Here is a 22,620-nt window from a genome sequence, read left to right on the forward strand (position 1 = left end):
TCCCCAACACGATCTGGTGTTAACATGCAATGCCTTCCCATATGGCATTGGGGTAGTCCTACCTCATTAATAGCCCAATGGAGAGGAATGCCCAATTGCGTATGCATCCAGTACTTTGGCTAATGCAGAGCAAAAATACGCCCAGCTACGGAAGGAAAGTTTGACAGTCATATTTGGAGTCAGGAATTCCACCAATATCTTTATTGGATGTAAATTTGCAATAATAACAGACCACAAACCCCTGATAGGTCTACTTAAAGAGGACAAGGCAGTGCCGCCAACAGCTCAGGCTGAATTCAACAGGAGGTTTGAATACTAAGTGCATATAATTACAAGCTGGAATACCAACCAGAGGCCAAGCAGCAAATGCAGATAAATTCAGCCACCTCCTGTCATCAGATAAGCCAGCAGTGATACCGCCACTGGAGGAGTCTGCAATGGTTTTAAGTTTTCTGGACACACTTCCAGTCACAACTGACAACATCAGATTTTGGGCGAGATCCGGTCCTAGAAAAACTGAAACAACTGGTGGTGAGGGGGGAAACCAAACGGCCATCATAACCAGAATTAAAATGTTTTTGGACCCAGAGAGACCAGATCACAGTAGGGGACGAAGAGGTGATCGTCCTGAGCAAAGGTCGTTGCCAGATACTGGCTGATCTCGACCAACCCAATCCAGGAGTTTCCAAAACAAAAGATATTGGTGGGAAATTATGTCTGGTGGCCAGGATTGGTTGCAGACATTGCTGTGTTGGTGGGGCAGTGACCCAGGACAAAAATTAGCATTTGCAGTTCTCTCACATTCGTGGGAATGGGCGGGTAAACCCTGGACACGGTTACACGTTGACTATGCAGATCTTTTCAGTGGGCTCAATGTTCTTAGTCAAATGGATACCCACTCAAAATGGCTGGATGTGTTCATTCATCAATCGTGGAGGTGACAATAGAAAAACTGTGTGCATCTTGGAAGTATTGATCAATGGGCCATTGTTTATCAGCAAGGAATTTGAGTATTTCCTAAATTCAAATGATGTTCAATACCTAAGGACAGCTCCATACCATCCAATATCTAATGGTCTGGCAGAAAGAGTAGTCCAAATTTTGAAGGCAGGCTTAAAGAAACAGTTAAGCTTCACTAGATACCAAACTGTTAATGCAAGAAGAAGCTGCACCAGGTTAAATCTGATCTCCCCAGACCTGGGGGAGAGGGAGAGTGAAATGACAATGCTGGATGCAAGACTTTGCTAAGCAAGCGAGAGAGTTTCTTCAGTTTGGTGCATGAACCACAGGTATGGCCCTTCATGAGTAAGAGGCATGGTCAACGCGAGTTTAGGTCTAGTGACACATACAGATCAGGTGGGTGTGACAAGCACATTGACCATATGAAAGCTGCAAACAATGCGGGAGCAACTTGTGCCCAGCTCCTTGATTACATTTCTGACTGTTCCAGAACCCTTGAGTTTTCCCTCTCCGTCTCGTATTGCAGATAGCTTGGAATCTGAGATGGACAGACTGGATGTCAATGCCTTTGAAGAGGATAATGAATTTCTTCCAAGATGCTCTGGGCACAAGAGGCGAGCTACTGTACGATACATGCCACCCATATCAGAAGTAGAGTTGGAGGAACCTGACCCAATGCTAAAATGCCCCAGGAGGAGCTACAAAACAAACAGCCTATATCCTTCGACTCAGAGGGGAAGGGAAGTAATGATTGTAACAAGGTCAGCCAGGTGGACCTCATAGAATATGAGTTCCCTGAGTGGAGCTGTTAATGTGGTCCAATCAAGGAGCTCTGGCTGACAGAAATAAACATTGGTGTCAGAAGTTCTGTTCACTCTGAGAGCTGACTGTAAGGAAGCTGGATCAATGTCAAGGACTTTTTAATGTGTGAATAAAGGGTGACTTGGTGATGGGACATCGGCCTATGTGGAGTTATTTCAGGGGCAAAGTTGAGCGATGTTACAGAGATAGAAATGGCAGACTTAGTATTGGTACGACTCAGAGGTGACATCAAATGTAATGCTTGAGAACAGATCTATTTAATCTCAACCTGTTGCCTGGAAAATGGTGGAGTTGGTATCAAGGGAACTAAAATTTGGACCAGGTGCAACAATGAACAAGTGGAAAGAGCTGGGTATGATCAGCATAAATATAAAAACGGTGAAGTGTCCCTGGACAACGTTGCCAAGGAACAGCAAGTGGATGAGCACTCCAAGGATAAATTCTTGGGATTCACTGGAGGTATCGGTGTGGATGAAAGAGAAGCCACTATAAGGCAGTTTTGGAGGGGGCTTGTTTGGTCAATTGTATCAAAGGATGCAGACAGGTCAAGAGGACGAGAAGGCAAAGTTTATCCGTGTCATAGTCATACAGAATGTTATCTGTCATGATTTGGAGGTTCCGGTGTTGGACTGGAGTGTACAAAGTTAAAAATCACACAACGCCAGGTTAGATTAGATTACTTACAGTGTGGAAACAGGCCCTTCGGTCCAACAAGTCCACACCTACCCGCCGAAGCGCAACCCACCCATTACCCTACATTTACCCCTTTACGTAACACTACGGGCAATTTAGCATGGCCAATTCACCTGACCTGCACATCTTTGGACTGTGGGAGGAAACCGGAGCACCCGGAGGAAACCCACGCAGACACGGGGAGAATGTGCAAACTCCACACAGTCAGTCGCCTGAGTCAGGAATTGAACGCAGGTCTCTGACTCTGTGAGGCAGCAGTGCTAACTGCTGTGCCACCGTGCCGCCCATTAGAGGCATAAGATCTTAAACTCCACAACCACCTGATGAAGGAGCAGCGTTCCGAAAGCTAGTGCTTCCATATAAACCTGTTGAACTATAACCTGGTGTTGTGTAAAGCGGGAGGAAATCAGAGTGTGTAGAGTTCTCGGAGCGGATTTGGAAGGCAAGAACACAGAACTTCGCAGCTGATTGAGAGGGTTTTATTTTAAGAGAAGTCTGATCAACGGGGATTGAAAAGAGAAACGTACAACACTTAAACAGAGAAACACAACCGTTCCGTATTAACATGATGACGATAAAATTCATGTTTAAGGAAATAATTTCAGTTTAGCCCAGAAAAAAAACCAAACAGGTCGCAGAAACAGACATGACAGAACATATTGTATACATTTAGCGATATTACATATAAACTTTTGTCAGATTTGTATTAAAATATTTTCTCCAGCTGTGGCAAAGTTGGCTTTAAAACGCAACTGTTTGCAAATGATTAACGTCAGTGAAGTGGCAATGATGTGTGCAAGACCCACTGTATTTCTTTGTTAGAAAGACACTCTCTATTTCAAGGTTCTGACACCGGATGTTTTCTGAAGAGGAGTTGAAAGTTCGTCATGGTTTCTCAGTATCAGGTGACGGTAAAGCTCAGTACAGTAATGTTGTTTGCTGACCAAGGCTTGGCGGGGAATTAAGTCGCCATAGAATGGACAAGCTGGCGGTGGAGGAATGCGAGTGCGACTCAATCGGTCTAGAGTTCGCTTATGGAGGGGAAACTGAATGTGACATGGTGGATAGTGACCCTGACAACCTGGCAGCACCCGACGAGGGTATGTACCAGCTGATCACCTCTGAGAATCAACTCGTGTCTCTACTACTGTTACATTCAACTATAGTACTGCCCATCAAGATCGTACAGTCGGGGCCAGTAAATTATTTAATATTGAGCATGTATGATATTTCAGTTAGTTTACTACGCTTTGCATTGAGGACTTAGGCAATGTTTATGTGCCAACTTTCGGGGTCCTTATTCCCAAAGTGACCACTCACTTTCAATAAGTACTGTACCACATTCTTCAATCGTGACAGTGGAGATTAAGCCAAACCTTAACTAATGTCGTGAGATGCTTCTCAGTAGGAGCATAACCAAGAGCAGGAATCTTCCTAAATTTTCATATCCCTGTTGTGAAACTTGAAAGCAGTGCTGTTGTGGGGGTTATTTTATCCATGGAATGTCAGTATCGCTGCCAAGAGTCAGCATTTAGTGCCCATCTTGACTTAACCTTGGGAAGATGATGGTGGTAGGAGAAAGTGAGGACTGCAGATGCTGGAGATCAAAGCTGAAAATGTGTTGCTGGAAAAGCGCAGCAGGTCAGGCAGCATCCAAGGAGCAGGAGAATCGACGTTTCGAGCATGAGCCCTTCTTCAGGAAGGGCTCAAGATGATGGTGGTAAGCTGCCATCTCAAACTGCAGTAGCAATCAAAATAGATTAGACTCCATATAGTAAGGAAACAGGCCCTTTGGCCCAACAAGTCCACACCAACCCTCCAAAGAGCAACCTACCCAGACCCATTCCCCTATATTTACCTCCTCCCCGCCCCCAGACTAATGCACCTAACACTATGGGCAATTTAGCATGGCCAAATTCACCTGGCCTTCACATCTTTGGATTGTGGGAGGAAACCGGTGCACCCAGAGGAAACCCCTGCAGACACGGGGAGAATGTGCAAACTCCACACAGTCACCCAAGATGGGACTTAAACTGAGGTCCCTGGCGCTGTGAGGCAGTAGTGCTAACCACTGAGCCACTGTGCCACCCTGAAGTGCAGGTCCCCTCTCTATTTTCAGTGGTTTGGAGTTATACAGATCAGTGATGCCCAACGTCACCTCTGGACCAAATGCTGGACTTAGCTGGGATGTCAATGAACAGCTATTATGTTATTTGCCTAAATATAATATCAATACTTGGGTATTTGCCTCTGATAAGTGACTTGAACCACTGTGGGATGACAATAACCTTTTTCCTGTGAATTTAACAGATTAGCCCAACTCACAAAATCGAAGAGATTCTGGTCATATACTCCATTGAATATATGCAACTTCACCAACACGCCCACCCCTTCTTAGGAACTTAGCAATGTCAGAGGACTTTTAGGCTTGTGAGAGGAAAATCAAAAATCAGGCATGGTTTCTGTTACTTCATGACCTTAGCTGCAAATGTATAACTTAATGTCAAATAAATGCAATAGCAACTTGCATTTATCTAGCACCTGTCACTACAAAGATCTAAGGAGCTTTCTTGGAATGTCATCAAATATCTAGCATCTGTCACATACTACAAAGATCTAAGGAGCTTTCTTGGAATGTCATCAAACAGCATCTGGCTGTATAACATGAAAAGATAAAATCTACGCATTGCCTAACCTATTAAGAAACATGTTGGGGTCTGGTACAGACCTTAGGGAGGACATTCCATAGCTCAGAGCCAAGGCAACTGAAGGCACAGTTGCCAAAAGTGAAGAAAATTGAAGACTTGCGAGAGGCCAGATTTAGAGCAACACAGAAATCTTGGAGAATTATCGGGCTGGAAGACTTCCTTAAAAATGATGGGAGGAAAGCATTGTGGGATTTGAAATCAAGGATGAGAATTTTAAAATTGAGGTGCCTGCAGAACTATTAACGCATGTAAGTCAGCAAGCACTTGAACTTGCTGTGAATTAGGATATGGGCAGCAGAGTTTTGAATTAGCTCAACTTTGTCGGGGGGGCAAAGTGAGAGGCAGCTATGAAAGTATGACAGTCGTTAGGAGAAAGTGAGGACTGCACATGCTGAATGAAGATCCTGAAGAAGGGTTTATGCCCGAAACGTCGACTCTCCTGCTCCTCGGATGCTGCTTGACCTGCTGTGATTTTCCAGCACCACACTTTTTGACTCTATCATAGTTGTTAACCTGGTTAAGCCTTTAGTCAAATAATCTGCTCATATTCTCATGTTGTTCTATAAGAAGAATAAGTACCTGAGTGAAGTGTCTTCAAGAGAGTCAGATAGAAAACTAAAAGCTAAAACTGAGAAATGGAGTTAAACAAAGAAGGAACAAACATTATAAATAAGGGGTCACCCATTTAGGATAGAGATTAGAGGGTCAGAGGGTCCCATGTCTCTCAGAGGGTCCCATGTCTTTCAAACTCTTTTCCCCCAGAGAACAATGAAAGCAGGGCCATTGAATATTTTTAAGCAGAATTAAATTCTTGGTTAATGAGGGAGTCCAAGGTTATTGGGTGCAGGTCAGAATGTAGTGTTGTGGTGGCAGTCAGATCAGTCATATTCTTGAATGACAGAGCAAGTGCAAAGGGGCAATTGAAGAACAGTCACTGGATTCAAATGTTACCTCTATTTTAGCTCCACAGATGTCACCAGACCTCCTGAGTTTGTCCCACCAATTTCCTTTTTTGTTTAAGATCTCTGATAGGTTGGATAGTAGGAGTGCATAAATGACAAAAGATTTCATGGTGCAAGTCCAAAGAGAGTGGTAATGAGACAGTTTAGAAGAAAAGATGTCTCGAAAAGGGGAGGATCCAGAAAACCTGTCACCTAAATTCAAAATGAACAAAATAATAGAGAAATCAAAGACAAAGAGCAAACCAACTAAGAGCAAAACACAGAACAAAATGGAAATAGATGTTATAATCTAGAATTGTTAAGCTCAGTGTTGAGTCCAGAAGGATGTTAAATGCCCAGTTCGAAGTGCTATTCTCTGAGCTCAGATTGAGCTTCATTAGAATTCTGTTGCAGGTTAAGTACAGAAATATCAGAATGGGAACAAACTGGATAATCAAAATGATGGGCTGCCGAAAGCCGAGGGTCATACTTGTGGATTGAACAAGTGTTTTCCACAAAGCATTCACAAAGGCTGTATTTTAATGTGAAGAAGATCACATCATTACCAACATATACAGTATGTCAAACTGAAAATACATATGAATGAATGGAAAGGAATATTTGAGGTCTTGGACAATGAAGGCAGAAATGGCAAACAGTCACACATTGCACCTCTTTGCGTGGAAGGAGAAATAATGTTCGGGCCACTGAATAATGAGTTACTCAGTATATTGTGGAAGTATTTCATCCTTTAGAATTCCGGGGAGGGGAGAAAGAAAAATAAATTGAATGAAAGAAAAATGAATTGAATTGAATTTATTGTCACGTGTACTGAGGCACAGTGAAAAGCTTTGTCTTGTGAGCAATGCAGGCAGATCACATAGTTAAACAGCATAATAAGTAAATAATGGGTAAACAGCGGCAAAACAAAAACACAGGTATAGGTGAATGCTAAGAGTTTGTGAGTCCATTCAGTATTCTAACAACAGCAGGGTAGAAACTGTTTTGAAACTGGCTGGTGCGTGTGTTCAGGCTTCTGTACCTTCCCGATGGTAGACGTTGTAGAAAAACATTGCCAGAGTGGGATGGAACTTTGAGAATGCTGGTGGCCTTTCCTTGACAGTGGGCCTGGTAGATGGATTCTATAGATGGGAGGTTGGCCTTTGTGATTGTCCGTGGCGAGTTCACTACTCTTTGTAACTATCTCCGATCTTGAATGGTACAGTTGCCATACCAGGTAGTGATACATCCAGACAGAATGCTCTCGATGGCGCACCTATAAAATTTGGCAAGGGTATTTGCTGTCATGCCAAATTTTCTCAGCTGCCTGAGAAAGAAGATACATTGTTGGACCTTTGTAACCAGTGCGTCCACATGAAGAGTCCCAGGTGCTTGACTCTCTCCACTTGTTCCACCTCTGTGCTGTTAATGTGCAGGGGGGGGGCGTGAGTAACATTCTGCCGAAAGTCAATAATGAGTTCCTTGGTTTTACTGGCATTGTGAGCTTGGTTATTCTCAGTGCACTATTTTTACAGGTCTTCCACCTCCTGTCTGTAGTCTGTTTCATTACATTTTATAATGGTCTCGTACTGGAAATGGCATGGGATGATGTCTTGAAGAGGAAGGCTAGAGGACCGGAAAGTTAGGACAATGAGAATGCTGTCATGGTTCTGGTGTAGGGGAAGGAAAAGAGCAGAAGTGTTTGAAATAGAATAGATACATACAAGTCAATCACAAGATTACAATGAATCATCATTTGATGAAAATGACAAACAATTTGAATGTGTTGACATTGGAAGGTTGTATTGTCTGAACAAGTACAATGGAGATGGAGAATCTGGTAGAATGATAGAGTCCTGACAGGAAGTGAAGCGAAATGAAGTGTAATTAAGATAACTGTGAGAGACAGTGGGCTTATGGTGAATATTAATTATGTAATTAAGATTTTTCATTTATTCTTATTTGGAAAATTAGGTTATAAGGTCAAGTTCATTGGGTTTTGGTTTTCAGTTATGTGAAGGGGACTTATTTTCTTTCAGGGGTTAGAAACTCATTGTTGCTGACAAGATTTTCTTGATGATGGACATTGAAATTCCTTACCCTGTGTACATTATGTTCCCTTGCCACCTTCAGTGCTTTCTCCAAGTGTTGTTCAACATGGAGGAACACAGATTCATCAGCCAAGGGAGGAAGTATTTGGTGACCAACAGGAGGTTTTCTTATTCAAACTTGAGCTGAAGCCATGAGACTTCATGGTGTCTCAAGCCAATTTTGAGGATTCCCAGGGCAACTCCATCTGGACTATATAACACTGTGCCACCACCTCTGTAGGGACTGTTTTGCCATGGGATATGACATGGGATGTTTTTGGGACATTGTCTGTAAGGTATGATTCAGTGAGTATAATTATGCCAGCCTGTTGCTTGACTTGACTGTGAGATAGTTCTCTCAATTTTGGCACTAGCCCCAGATGTTAATAAGGAGGACTTTAAAGGGTTGACAAGGCTGTATTTGCTGTTAACACTTCCAGTGCCTAGGTTGATGCCAGGTGGTCCATTAAGTTTCATTCTTTTTTTGAGACTTTCCAGTGATTGATGTAACTGATTGGCTTGCTAGGCCATTTTGGAGGGCACTTGAGAGTCAACCACATTGATGTGAATCTGGATGTGGGCCAGTCCAGTTAAGAATGACACATTATCTTCCCTGAATGGCATTTGTGAAGCAGATGGGGTTCTCTGACAATCAACAGTGGTTTCATTGACATCATTAGACTCTTTATTTCAAATATTATAGAATTCAATATATCTTTCATGGCAGGATTCAAACCCAACTCCCCAGAAAATTCCAGATTTCTGGATCAATAGTCTAGTGATAACATCACTGGGCCAACGTTTCTTCTGGAACATTGTCAGGAATCACTTTAATGTTTCTTCCGAAAACTTAGTTTCACTTCTCAGTTTAAATGGATCTTCAAATAATAAGAAAATACAGGCTTGTTGCAAAGTGTAAGATGCATCACAAGGAGATTAAATTGAAAGGAGATTTAATTGAGGTGTTCAAATTCATGAGAGATTTTGCCTGACTGGCTTGAGAGAAACTGTTCCTATTGGTGAAAGGATCACAAACCAGAAAAATTCATGTATGAATTGAATGCTGAGAGAATCAATGACATGAAGAAAAGCTTTATTCACAGCCTATCTTTAGGATCTGGAAAGCACTACCTTAATATATTATGGAGGCAAGTAATTGGGTAATTATCTGAACAGAGAGATTTTCCAGCCTAAAGGGAAAAGGAAAGGGGTGTGGAATCTGGCTGAATACCCTTGCAGATAGACAACAGGGATGTGACAGACCAAATGGCACATTTTAGTATAGTAGCTATTCTATGTTTCTATGATAAAGACTCTCTTCTCCTACTGCTACTGGCATTACCAACATTGTTCATATCTTAACAGATTCTTCTTCCAAACCTTCCATTTCTAAAGATTTCCATGGTCCAAAAAGAAGTAAAACCTTTAATATAAGCCAATACAGGTATTTGTGCTATTATGCGTGTTTGATCGATCACCGCAAATTGGCTATGACACGATTGAGGAATAGTGCATAGTTTGGATAACACGAACTTTCTACTGTACAGGTATAGCAATCATCTATCATGTGCAAGGTCGCATAAAAACGCAACTATCACATTATACCAGAAATACCTGTAATCAGTATGTTATAGATTATGGTAAGTGAGCTCTTGGTCAACTGGGCTTGCTTCCAACAAGTTAGATTGCAACCTTGGAGAATATTTACTCTGTCTTTCAGTCTTTGCAGTGTGGCAGTTGTATTTTGTCATCAACCTGTTCAGAGATGTGATCACACACGTCTGGAGTGGATATGTCTTGAATCTGGGCCTCCTGACTCAGAGATAGGGACATACCACAGCACAAGAACCCCAGCGTGTCTCAGTTGTATACTAATTGTGTTTAATTGTATACAGTTAATATGCATTAACTGGTGATTCACTTGTGCTGCTATAAATGACACCAATTAAATCCATGATGTTATATTCAGAGATTCAAGCTCATAATGCATAACTCCATAAGTTCTTATAAATGTGAGTAAAGATTGGCTCTAACTCTATCTCTCAACAATGGATTTTCTGGTTTATAACACACAGAAATATGAATATTGCAAACAAAATAATTTCCAATATTTTAATCAGGAAGACCTTTCAGGCTATGGGTCTGCATTCTTATTTAAGTGTTGGACTCCCTGCTCCTTGGTTAAAAAGTAGCATGAAATTCAGATCTACTTTGAGTGCTCATCTTATTGGCATACAAATGCTTTTAAACAATGACTTCAGGAAAAGTCTTTGGATTAAAGACCAAGATTTGTAATTGCTTGCTTAAATTGGCCATTAGGTCTTGGCAGGATTTCCACACTCCAGGGCAGGAAGTCTCACCACAGAGGACTTTTGGCCCATCTGGGCCTGGCAGCTTTCCAGAACTTGGGGATAGAGGTGTGTAGAATTGGACCAACATTTGAATAAGTGTACTAAGGTCTCACTTGATGTTGACAGACCCCCTGAGGGGAGCAAAATAGCTGGGGAGCTAAGGCCTTATAGAGAGGAGAGAATGATGGGGTCTAATGCTTTTCACAGTCTGTTAAGGAGGGACCTTACCTAACCATCACCGCAAGCAGAAAAACATGCTGGGCTGAGTGCTTGATGTGGGCTTATTCTACTGTATGACTAAATCCTGGCAGTAAGAGATGCTTGTGGTGATTAATTGCCCACATGTGAGCCTCATTTGAATCACTGACATGTGGGACGATCATAGCCATCTCTGCCACTGATATAATTGTAATTGGGGCAGAGACCGGTGAATGGTGGCAGGCAAACCATTTACTGGATTAATTAATCCCCAAACTTCTTCAACCCCATCATAAACTTATTTTGAAATTCACAATTGAAGAAGATTATTGTGAAACACAGTTTATTTTAGTAATAAGTAACAGTTTCAGGAAAAGTGCCTGGGTTGGATGGAATATTATTCCCACAATATCAGTGGAGACGTTATACCTGGAAACTACACTGAAGTAATGAGCAGAGAGGTAAAATTTATTTGATCTGAATTTGATTTGATTTATTTATTATCATCATGTGTACCTTGTTACAAAATACAGTGAAAAGTGTTGTAGAGTGTCGCCAGTCTCCAGCACCTTGTTAAAGCACAGAAAAATAAACCAAAACAGAAATATAAAGGCAAAAAAAATGAAAAAAATAAAGTGTCCATCTTTACAGTTCTTCTTGTTAAGTGCTCTGTCATGTGCCATGGGCCTGGTGGCCTAGTACAAACCCCCTTTACCACACCACCACTGAAACAAAAGTCGCCATCTCACCTCCACTGATACCCTCGCTAGACCTCACCGATGCGGATACCACAATGCTGCCAGAAACTGAACTGGCCAAAACATGACACCACTGTTGCCATCAGTACTCTTCAGGCTCACCTCGATGATGCAGCAGCTGCTGATACTGCTGGGTTTTGTACTGGGCCCAAACTCACCTCCGTGTCCACCATGAATTTGCAGTGGAAGCAGACACTACCGAGAACCCAAACTTGACTCTGCAGCAGCAGTAGCCATCAGTTGGCATTAGGAACCCCTTGTCAATGCAGAAGCGCCAGGAACCCAAACTCACCTCTGAGTTGCTGCCATGAGTCCACCCTGCTGGGTCTGCCCGAGTCCACCCTGCTGGGTCTGCCCGAGTCCGCACTGCTGGGTCTGCCCGAGTCCGCACTGCTGGGCCCACTCGCTGCTGCTAATGTCATTGCCATGTCCAAGCTCTTCACCAAGAGTCAAACAAAATAAAACAGGAGCGAAAAAAAAGAGAAACGTAAAGAAAAGTGGACAGAGCAGACAAGCCCCAGGCTCCACCACCATCTTCTCCACCACAATCTTACTGGAAATCTAATTAATATAATCTTGCACTGAAAATTAACTTTAACCAATTGTTTAGTAACAGCTATAAAATAATTTGTATAAAATGGAATATTTTCCTTTCTCTTCACATCTCTTATCTCCCTCAATTCAACATGTCCTCTTTTATTTTTTTAATTTGCTTTCTAAATATCTTTTGGAATTGAATGAAATACACTAAATTACTGGCTTATACTCTGTGTTAAAGAATTGTTTTAGATTATTGTTTCAAATTTTGTACAGTTACATGCTCTGAAATGGGTTCAATGCTGCTGTGAATTTTGAAGCACCATAAATGTTAGTGCAAAAGCCCATGGAAAGACTGAGAGCAGGTGTAATTTCTTCCTTGAAGAATCAAGGGTATGGTTAAATGCTCATCATTCCACAAAAATACTTATTGTCTAATTTTTTTAAAAACCTTTTTTTTATTTTTCCTTTTAGTAATGCACTTCAGTGATGATTACTGCACAGATGTCAAACCTAGGATCCTGTTAATGGGACTGAGAAGAAGTGGAAAATCTTCCATCCAGAAAGTTGTCTTCCACAAAATGTCACCTAATGAAACACTCTTCCTAGAAAGTACCAACAAAATTTGTCGGGATGATATCGCCAACAGCTCTTTTGTTAATTTTCAGATCTGGGATTTTCCTGGGCAGATTGATTTTTTTGATCCAACATTTGACTATGAGATGATCTTCAGAGGGACTGGGGCTTTGATATTTGTGATTGATGCTCAGGTAACATACTTCAACTTTTACATTTAGTTGCTACAGATAATTTTATATGAACTGGTTCTTGCTATCCAACATCTGAGTACTATGGAATGTTTAATAGATGTAAAACATGGAAGATTCTTTACCGTATGTTATATCTTCCATGAAGGATTGACCCTAGCCGTATGCAACCTAGTGAAAAAATCAAAAGACTTCTAATGCTTCTGTAGGTACTTAGAAAAGAAATGCTTGGCTAAAACAAATATGGATTCATTATGAGCAGAATCAGAATTTACAAATGGGAATAAGGAAATAGCAGAGAAATAGATACATTGTGTCTGTTTTCAATGAGGAAGATACTAGAGATCTAAATATCTAGGGAGAATGAGGAGTTAGAGTCATAGAGATGTACAGCATGGAAACAGATCCTTCGGTCCAACCCGTCCATGCCGACTAGATATCCCAACCCAATCTAGTCCCACCTTCCAGCACCCGGTCCATATCCCTCCAAACTCTTCCTATTCATATGCCCATTCAAATGCCTCTTAAATGTTGCAATTGTACCAGCCTCCACCAGTTCCTCTGGCAGCTCATTCATACACGTACCACTCTCTGTGTGAAAAAGTTGCCCCATAGGTCTCTTTTATATCTTTCCCCTCTCACCCTAAACCTACTTCTGGACTCCCCAATCCCAGGGAAAAGACTTTGCCTATTTACCCTATCCATGCCACTCATAATTTTGTAAACTTCTATAAGGTTACTCCTCAGCCTCTGACACTCCAGGGAAAACAGCCCCAGCCTGTTATGCCTCTCCCCATAGCTCAAATCCTCCAACCCTGGCAACATCCTTGTAAATCTTTTCTGAACCCTTTCAAGTTTCACAACATCTTTCCGATAGGAAGGAGACCAGAACTGCACGTAATATTCCAACATGACCTCCCAACTCCTGTACTCAATCCCCAGGATGTTGAAGGAGGTGGCTATAGAGATGGCCATTGTATTGGTGATTGGTGAAATGATTGAAAGGTAGCAATGTCACCTCACTATTTAAAAATGGAAGCAAGAGTGAAAACAGAGAACAACAAATCGTGATCTGATGGGCCAAGGAGTGGCAGATGGAGTTTAAACAAATGCGAGGTGCTGCACTTTGATAGGGCAAATCAGAGCAGGATTTATCCACTTATTGGGTGGTGTAGCCAAACAAAAAGACCTTGGAGTGCAGGTTCATAGTTCCTTGAAAATGGAGTCACAGGTAGGCAGGGTAGTGAAGAAGGTGTTTGGTACTTTTGCCTTTATTGGTAAGTGCATTGAGTATAGGAGTTGGGAGGTCATGTTGTGGCTGCACAGGACATTGGTTAGGCTTCTTTTGGAATACAGCATTCAATTCTGGTCCCTATTATGGGAAAAATGTTGAGAAGTTTGAAAGGAGAATATTGTCAGAGAAGATTTACAAGGATGTTGCCAGGGTTGAATGGTTTGAGCTATATAGAGAGGCTAAGTAGGCTGGGGCTAACTTTTCCTGGAGCATCAGATACTGAGAGGTGACTTTATAAAAGTTTATAAAATCATGAGGGACTTAGATAGGTTGCATAGTCAAGGTCTTTTTCCCAGAGTAGGGGAATCCAAAAGTAGAGGGCATAGATTTAAGGTGAGAGGGAAAAGATTTTAAAAGGGATGTAAGGGGAAACTTTTTCACACAGAGGGTGATGCGTGCATGGAATAAACTGCCTAGGGAAGTGCCGGAGGCTGGTACAATTACAACATTTAAAAGGTATCGATGGGTACATGAATAGGAAAGGTTTAGTGGGATATGGGCCAAATGCTGGTAAATAGAACTAGACTAATCTAGGATATCTGCATGAGTTGGACCGAAGGATCTGTTTCCATGCTGTACATCTCTATGACTCTAATGGATCTGTTACTGTTACATCAGTAGTGTGGAAAATATTTAAAACCTGCTTGATAATGATCTGATTGGGCATTAGCAGCATTAATTTGCAAATGGGAAATCATGTTTGAGGAACTTGATGTTTTTGATGCTACCAGCAAAATTGATAAAGTGGTGCTGACGAATGTAGTATACTTAGCTTTTGATAAAGTCCCCCATTGGAGGATTGTTATAAAAATTGCAAAAGCACATGGGATAGGATGTAATGTACTGGAATGGTTCGACAATTGGCTAAGATGAAAAACAGAGTAGGAATAAATAAGTCATTTTTGTGTTGGCTTGGCATGACTTGTGGGGTATTGTATCAGAATTTGCCTTTAGCTTTTTACAATATATATATCAATCATTTAGAATTTGGAACCCAATGTATATTTCCAAATTTGCAGATGGTACAAAGCTAAATGAGCTGTATGTTGTGAGGAAACGTAAAGTGGCTTCAAGAGGATTTGCACAGACTTGGTGAGTGAACAAGTCCAGATGGGAGATGGAGTATAACATAGAAAAATGTGACGTTATCCAAATTGGTAGGAGAAACAGATACACTGAGTACTTTAAAATGGTAAAAGGTTGGAAAGTTTAGGTGTGCAAAGGTGGTCCTTGTCGATTGGTCACTAAACGTTATCAAGTAGGTGGAGTATGCTATTAGGATGGTGAGTGGAATGTTAGACTTTATTTCAACAACATTTGGGTGCATAAGAAGTAAAGTATTGCTTCAATTGTATAGAGCTTGGTTAGACTGCATCTGGAGTAGTGTGTGTGCAAATTTTGTCTCCTTATCTGTGTACTAGATTTCAGAAAGTAAATTGAAATGTTGCTTTTCATGAACAAAAACTGCTGGCCTGGAAAATAAAGTATAGATGCTGTAAGCGGGCAAATCCTGCAGTAATGCAAAGTAGAAAAAATTAACCAAGAAGTGTTGGAGTGGGCAGGAATATATTTGGAGAGCTGTTCATCAGGAAAACCGATATTATGTAGAGATCATGGTGTAACTGTTACAAATGTCTGGGCAAATGTAAAAGGTTGGTGGTATGGATGGTGTCAAAAGGACAGGGGAGCATCCTTAGAATGGATCTTAAGGAAATCTGTAATTTACTTAGATTTAAATAATTAGTAAAAATCTCAACTAAAACTTCCTTTGTGACTTACCACAACCAATGCCACTGGGAGGTCAACTTACTACAATTGAAACCTTTGTACTAAAAGTTGTGTGTGTCATGACCATTTATTATTTTGTTCCTTTAAATGTCTATCTTGCTGATTTGTTTAGTCCCATGCTCTAATTCTAACTAGATATTTTCTAATTTCATATTGCATAAAATCTTCCCTTATCTACAAGAAAGTGCTTTCTGCCCAATAAATTTTTTTTTAAAAAACCTATTGCAGCAGCAATAAAATTCTTTTGAAACAACCTCCATTGCAACTTCCCACCCATCTCAGTGCTTAAATCTAAGATACAAATTTGTTTTAAAATCACAAGCTTACCTTTGATTCAGTGTACATTGGCCCAGCACTCCTGCTCACAATGCCACACTGCCCACATCTCAGTATTCTCTGGGCCCATGCTTCTGGTCTGTCCAAATAAAAATGCTAACAGCAAATTACCAAAATACATGATAACTCTTTTTGTGTCTCTATACTTTCACCTGTTGAAGTAATCAGATAAGTGCAATTACCTGTACTGTACTTGTACTGCTGATTTTTTTCTTCCCCCTGTGTTCATTGATGTTTATGAAGTTACACATCAGTTGTGAATCAAGCTGAAGACATTCCTGTTCTGAATAGGTCAGTTGTTCTTAGCTATCAGAGAAGATTTTGTTAGCCAATCTTGTCAATATATCAGCATGCTTTACTTATTCTGTCACTGATGTGAGCATCACTGGCCAGTGTTTATTGCCATTCTTTATTTGTCCCTGTTACTTTTTATGATTTAAATTTTATTGGTTATCAATTTCCATTTTTTAAATAATGCATTTTAAAGATATATTATAGTATTTCAATAAAACTGTAGAGGAGTCGAATTGGCAAAATGCCATTTCAAATTCATTAATACATTTGGCTCAAATAGGATTAAGAACAGGTGAGCTGGTTGCCCCTAAGCCATCATTAAAACATGCCAATACTAACTTTCTAGATTTCTGGATAATCCCATTAATTAAGGGCAACTTGGATAAGTCACTGGAAAAAGAGCAGTACCTGTGAAGCCAGTGGCTGTGAAACCTAAGCAAATACTGAATGAGAATAGGGGGAAGAGCATGCAGAAAATTAATGGACAAAGGAGGAAGGAAAAGATAAAACTCCAATGTTGGAAAAAAAATCAGGTAAACTGTCCTGTTGAATAGCTAAAATGTTTGCACATTTTTGTTCAACATTTGCACTGACGATTGAGCCTACCTTGTTAGAGGAACAATTGACTATGTGTTGCAGACATTAGCAATCTTTCAGAGATCAAAAATTGTGTTGTTCCAATTGTCAGTTCACTATCCCCCACCACTGCATTTTGCCAATTAGCTAATTATGTCCGTCATTTAAAATCACAGAAGTCCTTGCCTTTTCCCTCAACTTTGATGGTCTGCATTTGCATGTAAATTAATCAATTGGAAAACACAAGTGATTTACTGCTGGTGGTTAAGAGAGGAAACCGAAATACAGTGAGTGAGTGAGTGAGTGAGTGAGTGAATGAATGAATGAAGAGGATTTCTGGATATTTAAATAAAACATGAGAGTAGGAAAAGGGGTCTAAATAGAAGAAAAAATACATGAGGCTTAATCCATGTTTAGCCCAAAGTACATGTGGTGAGTTTCTTTTGTCTAATGAAACCTAGGATGATTACGTGGAGGCTTTGGCCAGACTGCATCTCACAGTTTCCAGGGCATTCAAAGTAAATAAGGAAATCAATTTTGAAGTTTTCATCCATAAAGTAGATGGTTTATCTGATGATCACAAGATAGAAACACAAAGAGATGTTCACCAACGAGCAAATGATGACCTTGCAGATGCTGGCTTGGAAAAAATTCACCTCAGGTGAGAATCAGATCACAGTATATTTTCTGGCTTTGTTTACTGATTGTATACTACAATGCATTTGTAACTGACACAAAAAATGAAAATTAATCTGGTATGAGGCCAATAATTGTAATTTTCACATTGATTTTTGTGGGAGCTTGTTGCATAAATTGATGCTGCATTATAACAGTTGCTACACTTCAAAATATTTAATTGGCTGTAAAGTGATGTGATATAAATGCAACCTTTTTTTTTCATTTACTGTTCTGCTCAGTATTTTAATCCCTGAACATCTTGCCAACCTTGTACGTAATCTCAACTTCCCATTGACAAAAAAAAATATATTGGGATGTTTATTTAGTGCATGCTTGCGTATTTCAATGGAGTGTATTCGCTATATATCACAAAAAGAGAATTACTCATTCCAAAATCAGTAACAAGTATTACCCGATGAAGGAGGTGAGCTATAATGAATGCAATCAGTTCCTGGACATGAAAGTTAGGACACTGAGGATGAATCTCGTAGCCCAGCATATCTCCCATTCTATGATAACCATCAAGGCAAGGGAACAACCTTGGCTCATACCTAAAAATGAGGTGTCAACCTGGTGAAGCTGCAACCCAAAACTAATTGCGTGCCAAACAATATAAGTATGTGATAAAGATAAGCAATCTCACAACTGACCGATCCGATCAAAGCTCTGAGTTCTGTCATATTCAGCTGTGAATGGTAGTTGACAACCAACAGGAGGAGGGAGGGGACTCTACATATATACTCATTCTTAATGAAAGGAAACATACCACAACAGTGTACAAGAGAAGGTTGAAGCATTTGTAATAAACAGTCAGAATGCCAAGTGGATGATATGTCTTTTTTGAAATTCATTTTGTGGGATGTAGGCCAGCATTCATTGCCTGTCCCTAGTTGCCCTTGAGAAGGTAGTGGTGAGCTGCCTTCTTGAACCACTGCAGTCCAGTTGCTGTGGGTGAACCCACAATGCCGTTAGGGAGGGAATTCCAGGATTTTGACTCAGTGACAGTAAAGGAACACCAATATATTTCCAAATCAGGATGATGAGCGGCTTGGAGATGAACCTGAAAGTGGTGGTGTTCCCATATATCTGCTGCCCTTGTCCTTCTAGATGGAAGTGGTCATGGGTTTGGAAGGTGCTGTCTGAGGATCTTTGGTGATTTTCTGCAGTGTACCTTGAAGATAGTAGACACTGCTGTTACTGACCCATAGGTAGTGGAGGGAGTGGATGCAGTGCCAGTCAAACAGGCTGCTTTGACCTGGATGGTGTCAAGCTTCTTGAGTGTTGTTGATGCTGCAATCAACCAGGCAAGTGGGGAGTATTCCATCACACTCCTGACTTATGCCTTGAAGATGGTGGACAGGCTTTCAGGAATCAGAAGGTGAATTATTCGCTGTAGTATTCCTAGCCTCTGACCTGTTCATGCAGCCATTGCGTTTATATAGTGAGTCCAGTTGGGTCTTGGCTTCCTTCTGAGGTCCCCAGCTGCATAACATATTCCCTGTCTTCAGCCAAGTAAATTCCCCTACATGACGTCAAGGAATGATTGAAGGCATTGAATATTGTAAAGTTTACGGGCCCTGAAAACATCCCAGCCTCAATGCTGCAGATGTGTACTACAAAGCTAGCCATGTTTGTAGCCAAACTGTTGCAGAACACATACAGCCATGGCATCTAGCTGACAATTTATGAAATTGTGCAACAATGTCCTGTTCACAAAAACCAAGTCAAATCCAGTTAAGCTGATTACGCTTCACTGGTCTCCTTTTGATCATCAACAAAGTAATGGAAAGTGCATATTTAAGATGAGATAGAAAAATGCTTAATCAGTACGGGAATCAAGGGTTGTGTTCCTGTCAGCACTAGTCACATTACATGAAATAATGTAAAAAAAACTCAGCTGGTCATAATTTGGATATACTAAGAGTTGACCAATATTTATTCAAAATAGTTTTTAAAAGTTTTGCATTATTTTCTTCTGCAGTTTCTATTTGACAAGTATTTATGACCATTCAATATTTGAAGCATTTAGCAAAGTGGTGCAGAAACTGATTCCCCAGCTTCCAACTTTAGAGAATCTTCTAAACATCTTCATTTCAGTAAGTTCTGTTTCATAAGTATTGCTGCTGGTAAGTTTCTGAAAAAAATTTGGTCTACTCATAAGGAATGCAGTCAGATCAATTCTACAAGCATACATTAACCTGATCATATTAATTGAAAAGCAGTTGAGTATTCCTGATGGACAGTATGGAGATGGAAACACATCTGTACTGCTTAAGAAACCTTATGAGTACCTTTTATGGCCATTATTTTACATAATTATCTAATGTGTTCATCAGAAATATTGAATAAATTATGTGCTGCAGCTCAAGTATATTCTGTCTCACTATAAATGCTCTTTGTCATTTTTCTTGAGCAGAAGTATGCTGGATAATTCCTTTTTTTGTGTGTGGTGCATTCAATGCTGTGTTATATTATTTTTAACATAGGCCTGTTGTCTTATATAGAATACTTGGCTCTTAGAATTTATGTTGTTGCGAATAACAACTACAGAAAATGTTGGAGATCCAAGGCTCATTTGTTATGGAAAAAAAATAGCAAGAATTCAGGACAGAACAAATTATATCTGGTAATACACTCAGTTTATTTTGCTAAGACCCCCAATAAACCTATGTTGTTTTACAGTACCAATATCAGCACAAATTTGTGGAAGGATGCAAACATCTCAGATTTTTGTGACTGAGGTGGGTAGGTCAAGTTGATTAATTTCCTGATGTGGCAGACCAACCCCAGTTAATATATCCCTTTTGCTCAAAATCTGGCATTGGGAAAGTGAGTCAGGCTTGTCAACCCTGGAAGCAGTTTCTCACTGGCCAGAGCTACTGGCAAACACCAAGGGAATCTGTGAGAAAGGGTAGTGATGGCTTACCAGGACTTCACTCAGTTCTTTTAGAAGCTATTGGGCCCTTTATCCCAACAGATCTTTGCATATCTCCCATGCTACCTCCTTGCCAACTTATGCCTCCCCCATATACATGACTTATGATCAAATGACCCTTGTGCCAGGTGATGCCAAAAATCAATTTGGCATCACATACCCCATGAAACCTTGGTGCCATCAAGCCATTACGCATGACCCCTTGTATTCCATTGCCATTATCACATACATGTTGTGACCTTCCAGTATCCTTTGTAGGTAAACCTCAGGAGTCATGTGGAAATGAAGAAAACTAAATATTTAAACACAGCTGTCGCTCCTCAAAGTTGATCAGAGAAAAATTACCATCCAAAAATCAATTGAAAGATTTTAAGTCTCCTCAAGTGGCCATTCCTGTATAAAAACAAACAAACTTCTATTCACACCCCTAAATGAAAGCTGGCTAATCCTTTATTGGTCTCTTTAAACTGTTCATCAAACTGCAATCTCAGAACCATTTGCTGAGAGACTTTACAACATTCTTAATAATAGCCCTGGGGAAAATAACAACAAATAACTCTGTTGAAACTCAGTGACCAAATGGGAGTGACTCTCTCTAACCTAAATCTGTCAATCACATCAGCCCAGCAAAGGATTTTTGTTTAAACTCTTTATCACAGCGTCATCCTGTTCTCTGAGTTTTTTAAAAAAACCTTGAGATGATGAAAGTTAAACAGACCTTATCCACTTTTCAAGAGCATCCATTCCATAAGTGATCGGCAAACTTGGAAAAATGCATATCATTGATTTAGATTGTGTACCTAGTTGGAGGTCATGCACTGATTCTTGGGGTACCCAATTGTCACAACCTGTCAACCTTAGAATGACTGGTTTATTCCTAGTCTCTGTTTCCTGTCTTTCAACCAATTCTCAAATGCCAGTACCCAATTCCATGTGCTGTCATTTTGTTTACTAACTTCCTTTGTGGGACCCTGTTAGAGGCCTTCTGAAAATCTAAAGGCACCACATCCATTGGTTTCCCTCATCTAATCTGTTAGTTACATCCTTAAAAGACACTAACAGGTTTATAAAACATAATTTCCTTTTCATAAATTGATACTGATTCAGCCCAATCCTATCATTATTTTCCTGTGGTCCAATACTCCATATAATTCTAGCATTTTCCCAACTGGCAATGTTAGGCAGTTGTTGCAGTTGATTGACAAAATACACGACTGACATATTTTTAGTTGAAATTGATAAGTAAAGAAAATCATGCAACTGTTAAATTAAAACAGAAAATGCTGGAAGTAACAGTTTAGTCAGCATCAATGTGGAGTTGCATGTAAAGGATGCACCAGTAATGTTGATCCATACATAAGAATGTTAATTGTATATCATAATGTTCATTTCATAAGTTTTATTGCAAAACTATAAAGCCAAACAATACAAAGAAATTTACCTCAACTCCAACAATATAATGCTATGTTTTTGACATCAAGAATGAAAATCAAAACATAGCACTGCAATTTTAAAAAAAAGGAAACACCTCAGTTTCTTTGTTAATTTTGTACTCCTGTTGTGTGCTTTTAGATGCACCAATTGTTCATTTAAAAAAAAACAAATGCCTGGAATTGCATTAATACATTTAATTTACCCTTCACTATGAACACCACACCAATTGCCTTTGCCATTTTTACATTTGACAGTGTTTTGTTTATTACAGAATTCAGGAATTGAAAAAGCCTTCCTCTTTGATGTAGTCAGCAAAATCTACATTGCAACAGACAGTATACCAGTAGATATGCAGACTTATGAACTCTGCTGTGACATGATAGATGTTGTATTTGACATATCCTGCATATACGGGTTAGTACCTGACTAAACTTGTTACAAAAAAAAAGCAAAGAAAAAA

At 40.1% G+C, this 22,620-nt stretch overlaps 1 protein-coding gene across 1 annotated transcript in view; it reads left to right on the top strand.

The window, feature by feature from the left end:
• Positions 1-3,347: 3,347 nt before the first annotated feature.
• Positions 3,348-22,620, top strand: part of LOC122548182 (ras-related GTP-binding protein D) — a 31,238-nt gene continuing 11,965 nt past the window's right edge. Inside the window, exons 1-5 of the mRNA XM_087982264.1 lie at positions 3,348-3,575; positions 12,533-12,828; positions 17,575-17,774; positions 19,773-19,887; positions 22,432-22,574. Coding sequence (XP_087838390.1) covers positions 3,452-3,575; positions 12,533-12,828; positions 17,575-17,774; positions 19,773-19,887; positions 22,432-22,574 — 878 coding nt within the window. The 5' untranslated portion in view covers positions 3,348-3,451. The remainder of the gene's footprint in view (positions 3,576-12,532; positions 12,829-17,574; positions 17,775-19,772; positions 19,888-22,431; positions 22,575-22,620) is intronic.

Source organism: Chiloscyllium plagiosum, unplaced genomic scaffold, assembly GCF_037043375.1.
Source record: "Chiloscyllium plagiosum isolate Xiang-an unplaced genomic scaffold, Cpla_swu_hap1 HiC_scaffold_3, whole genome shotgun sequence".
NCBI classification, from domain to species: Eukaryota; Metazoa; Chordata; class Chondrichthyes; order Orectolobiformes; family Hemiscylliidae; genus Chiloscyllium; species Chiloscyllium plagiosum.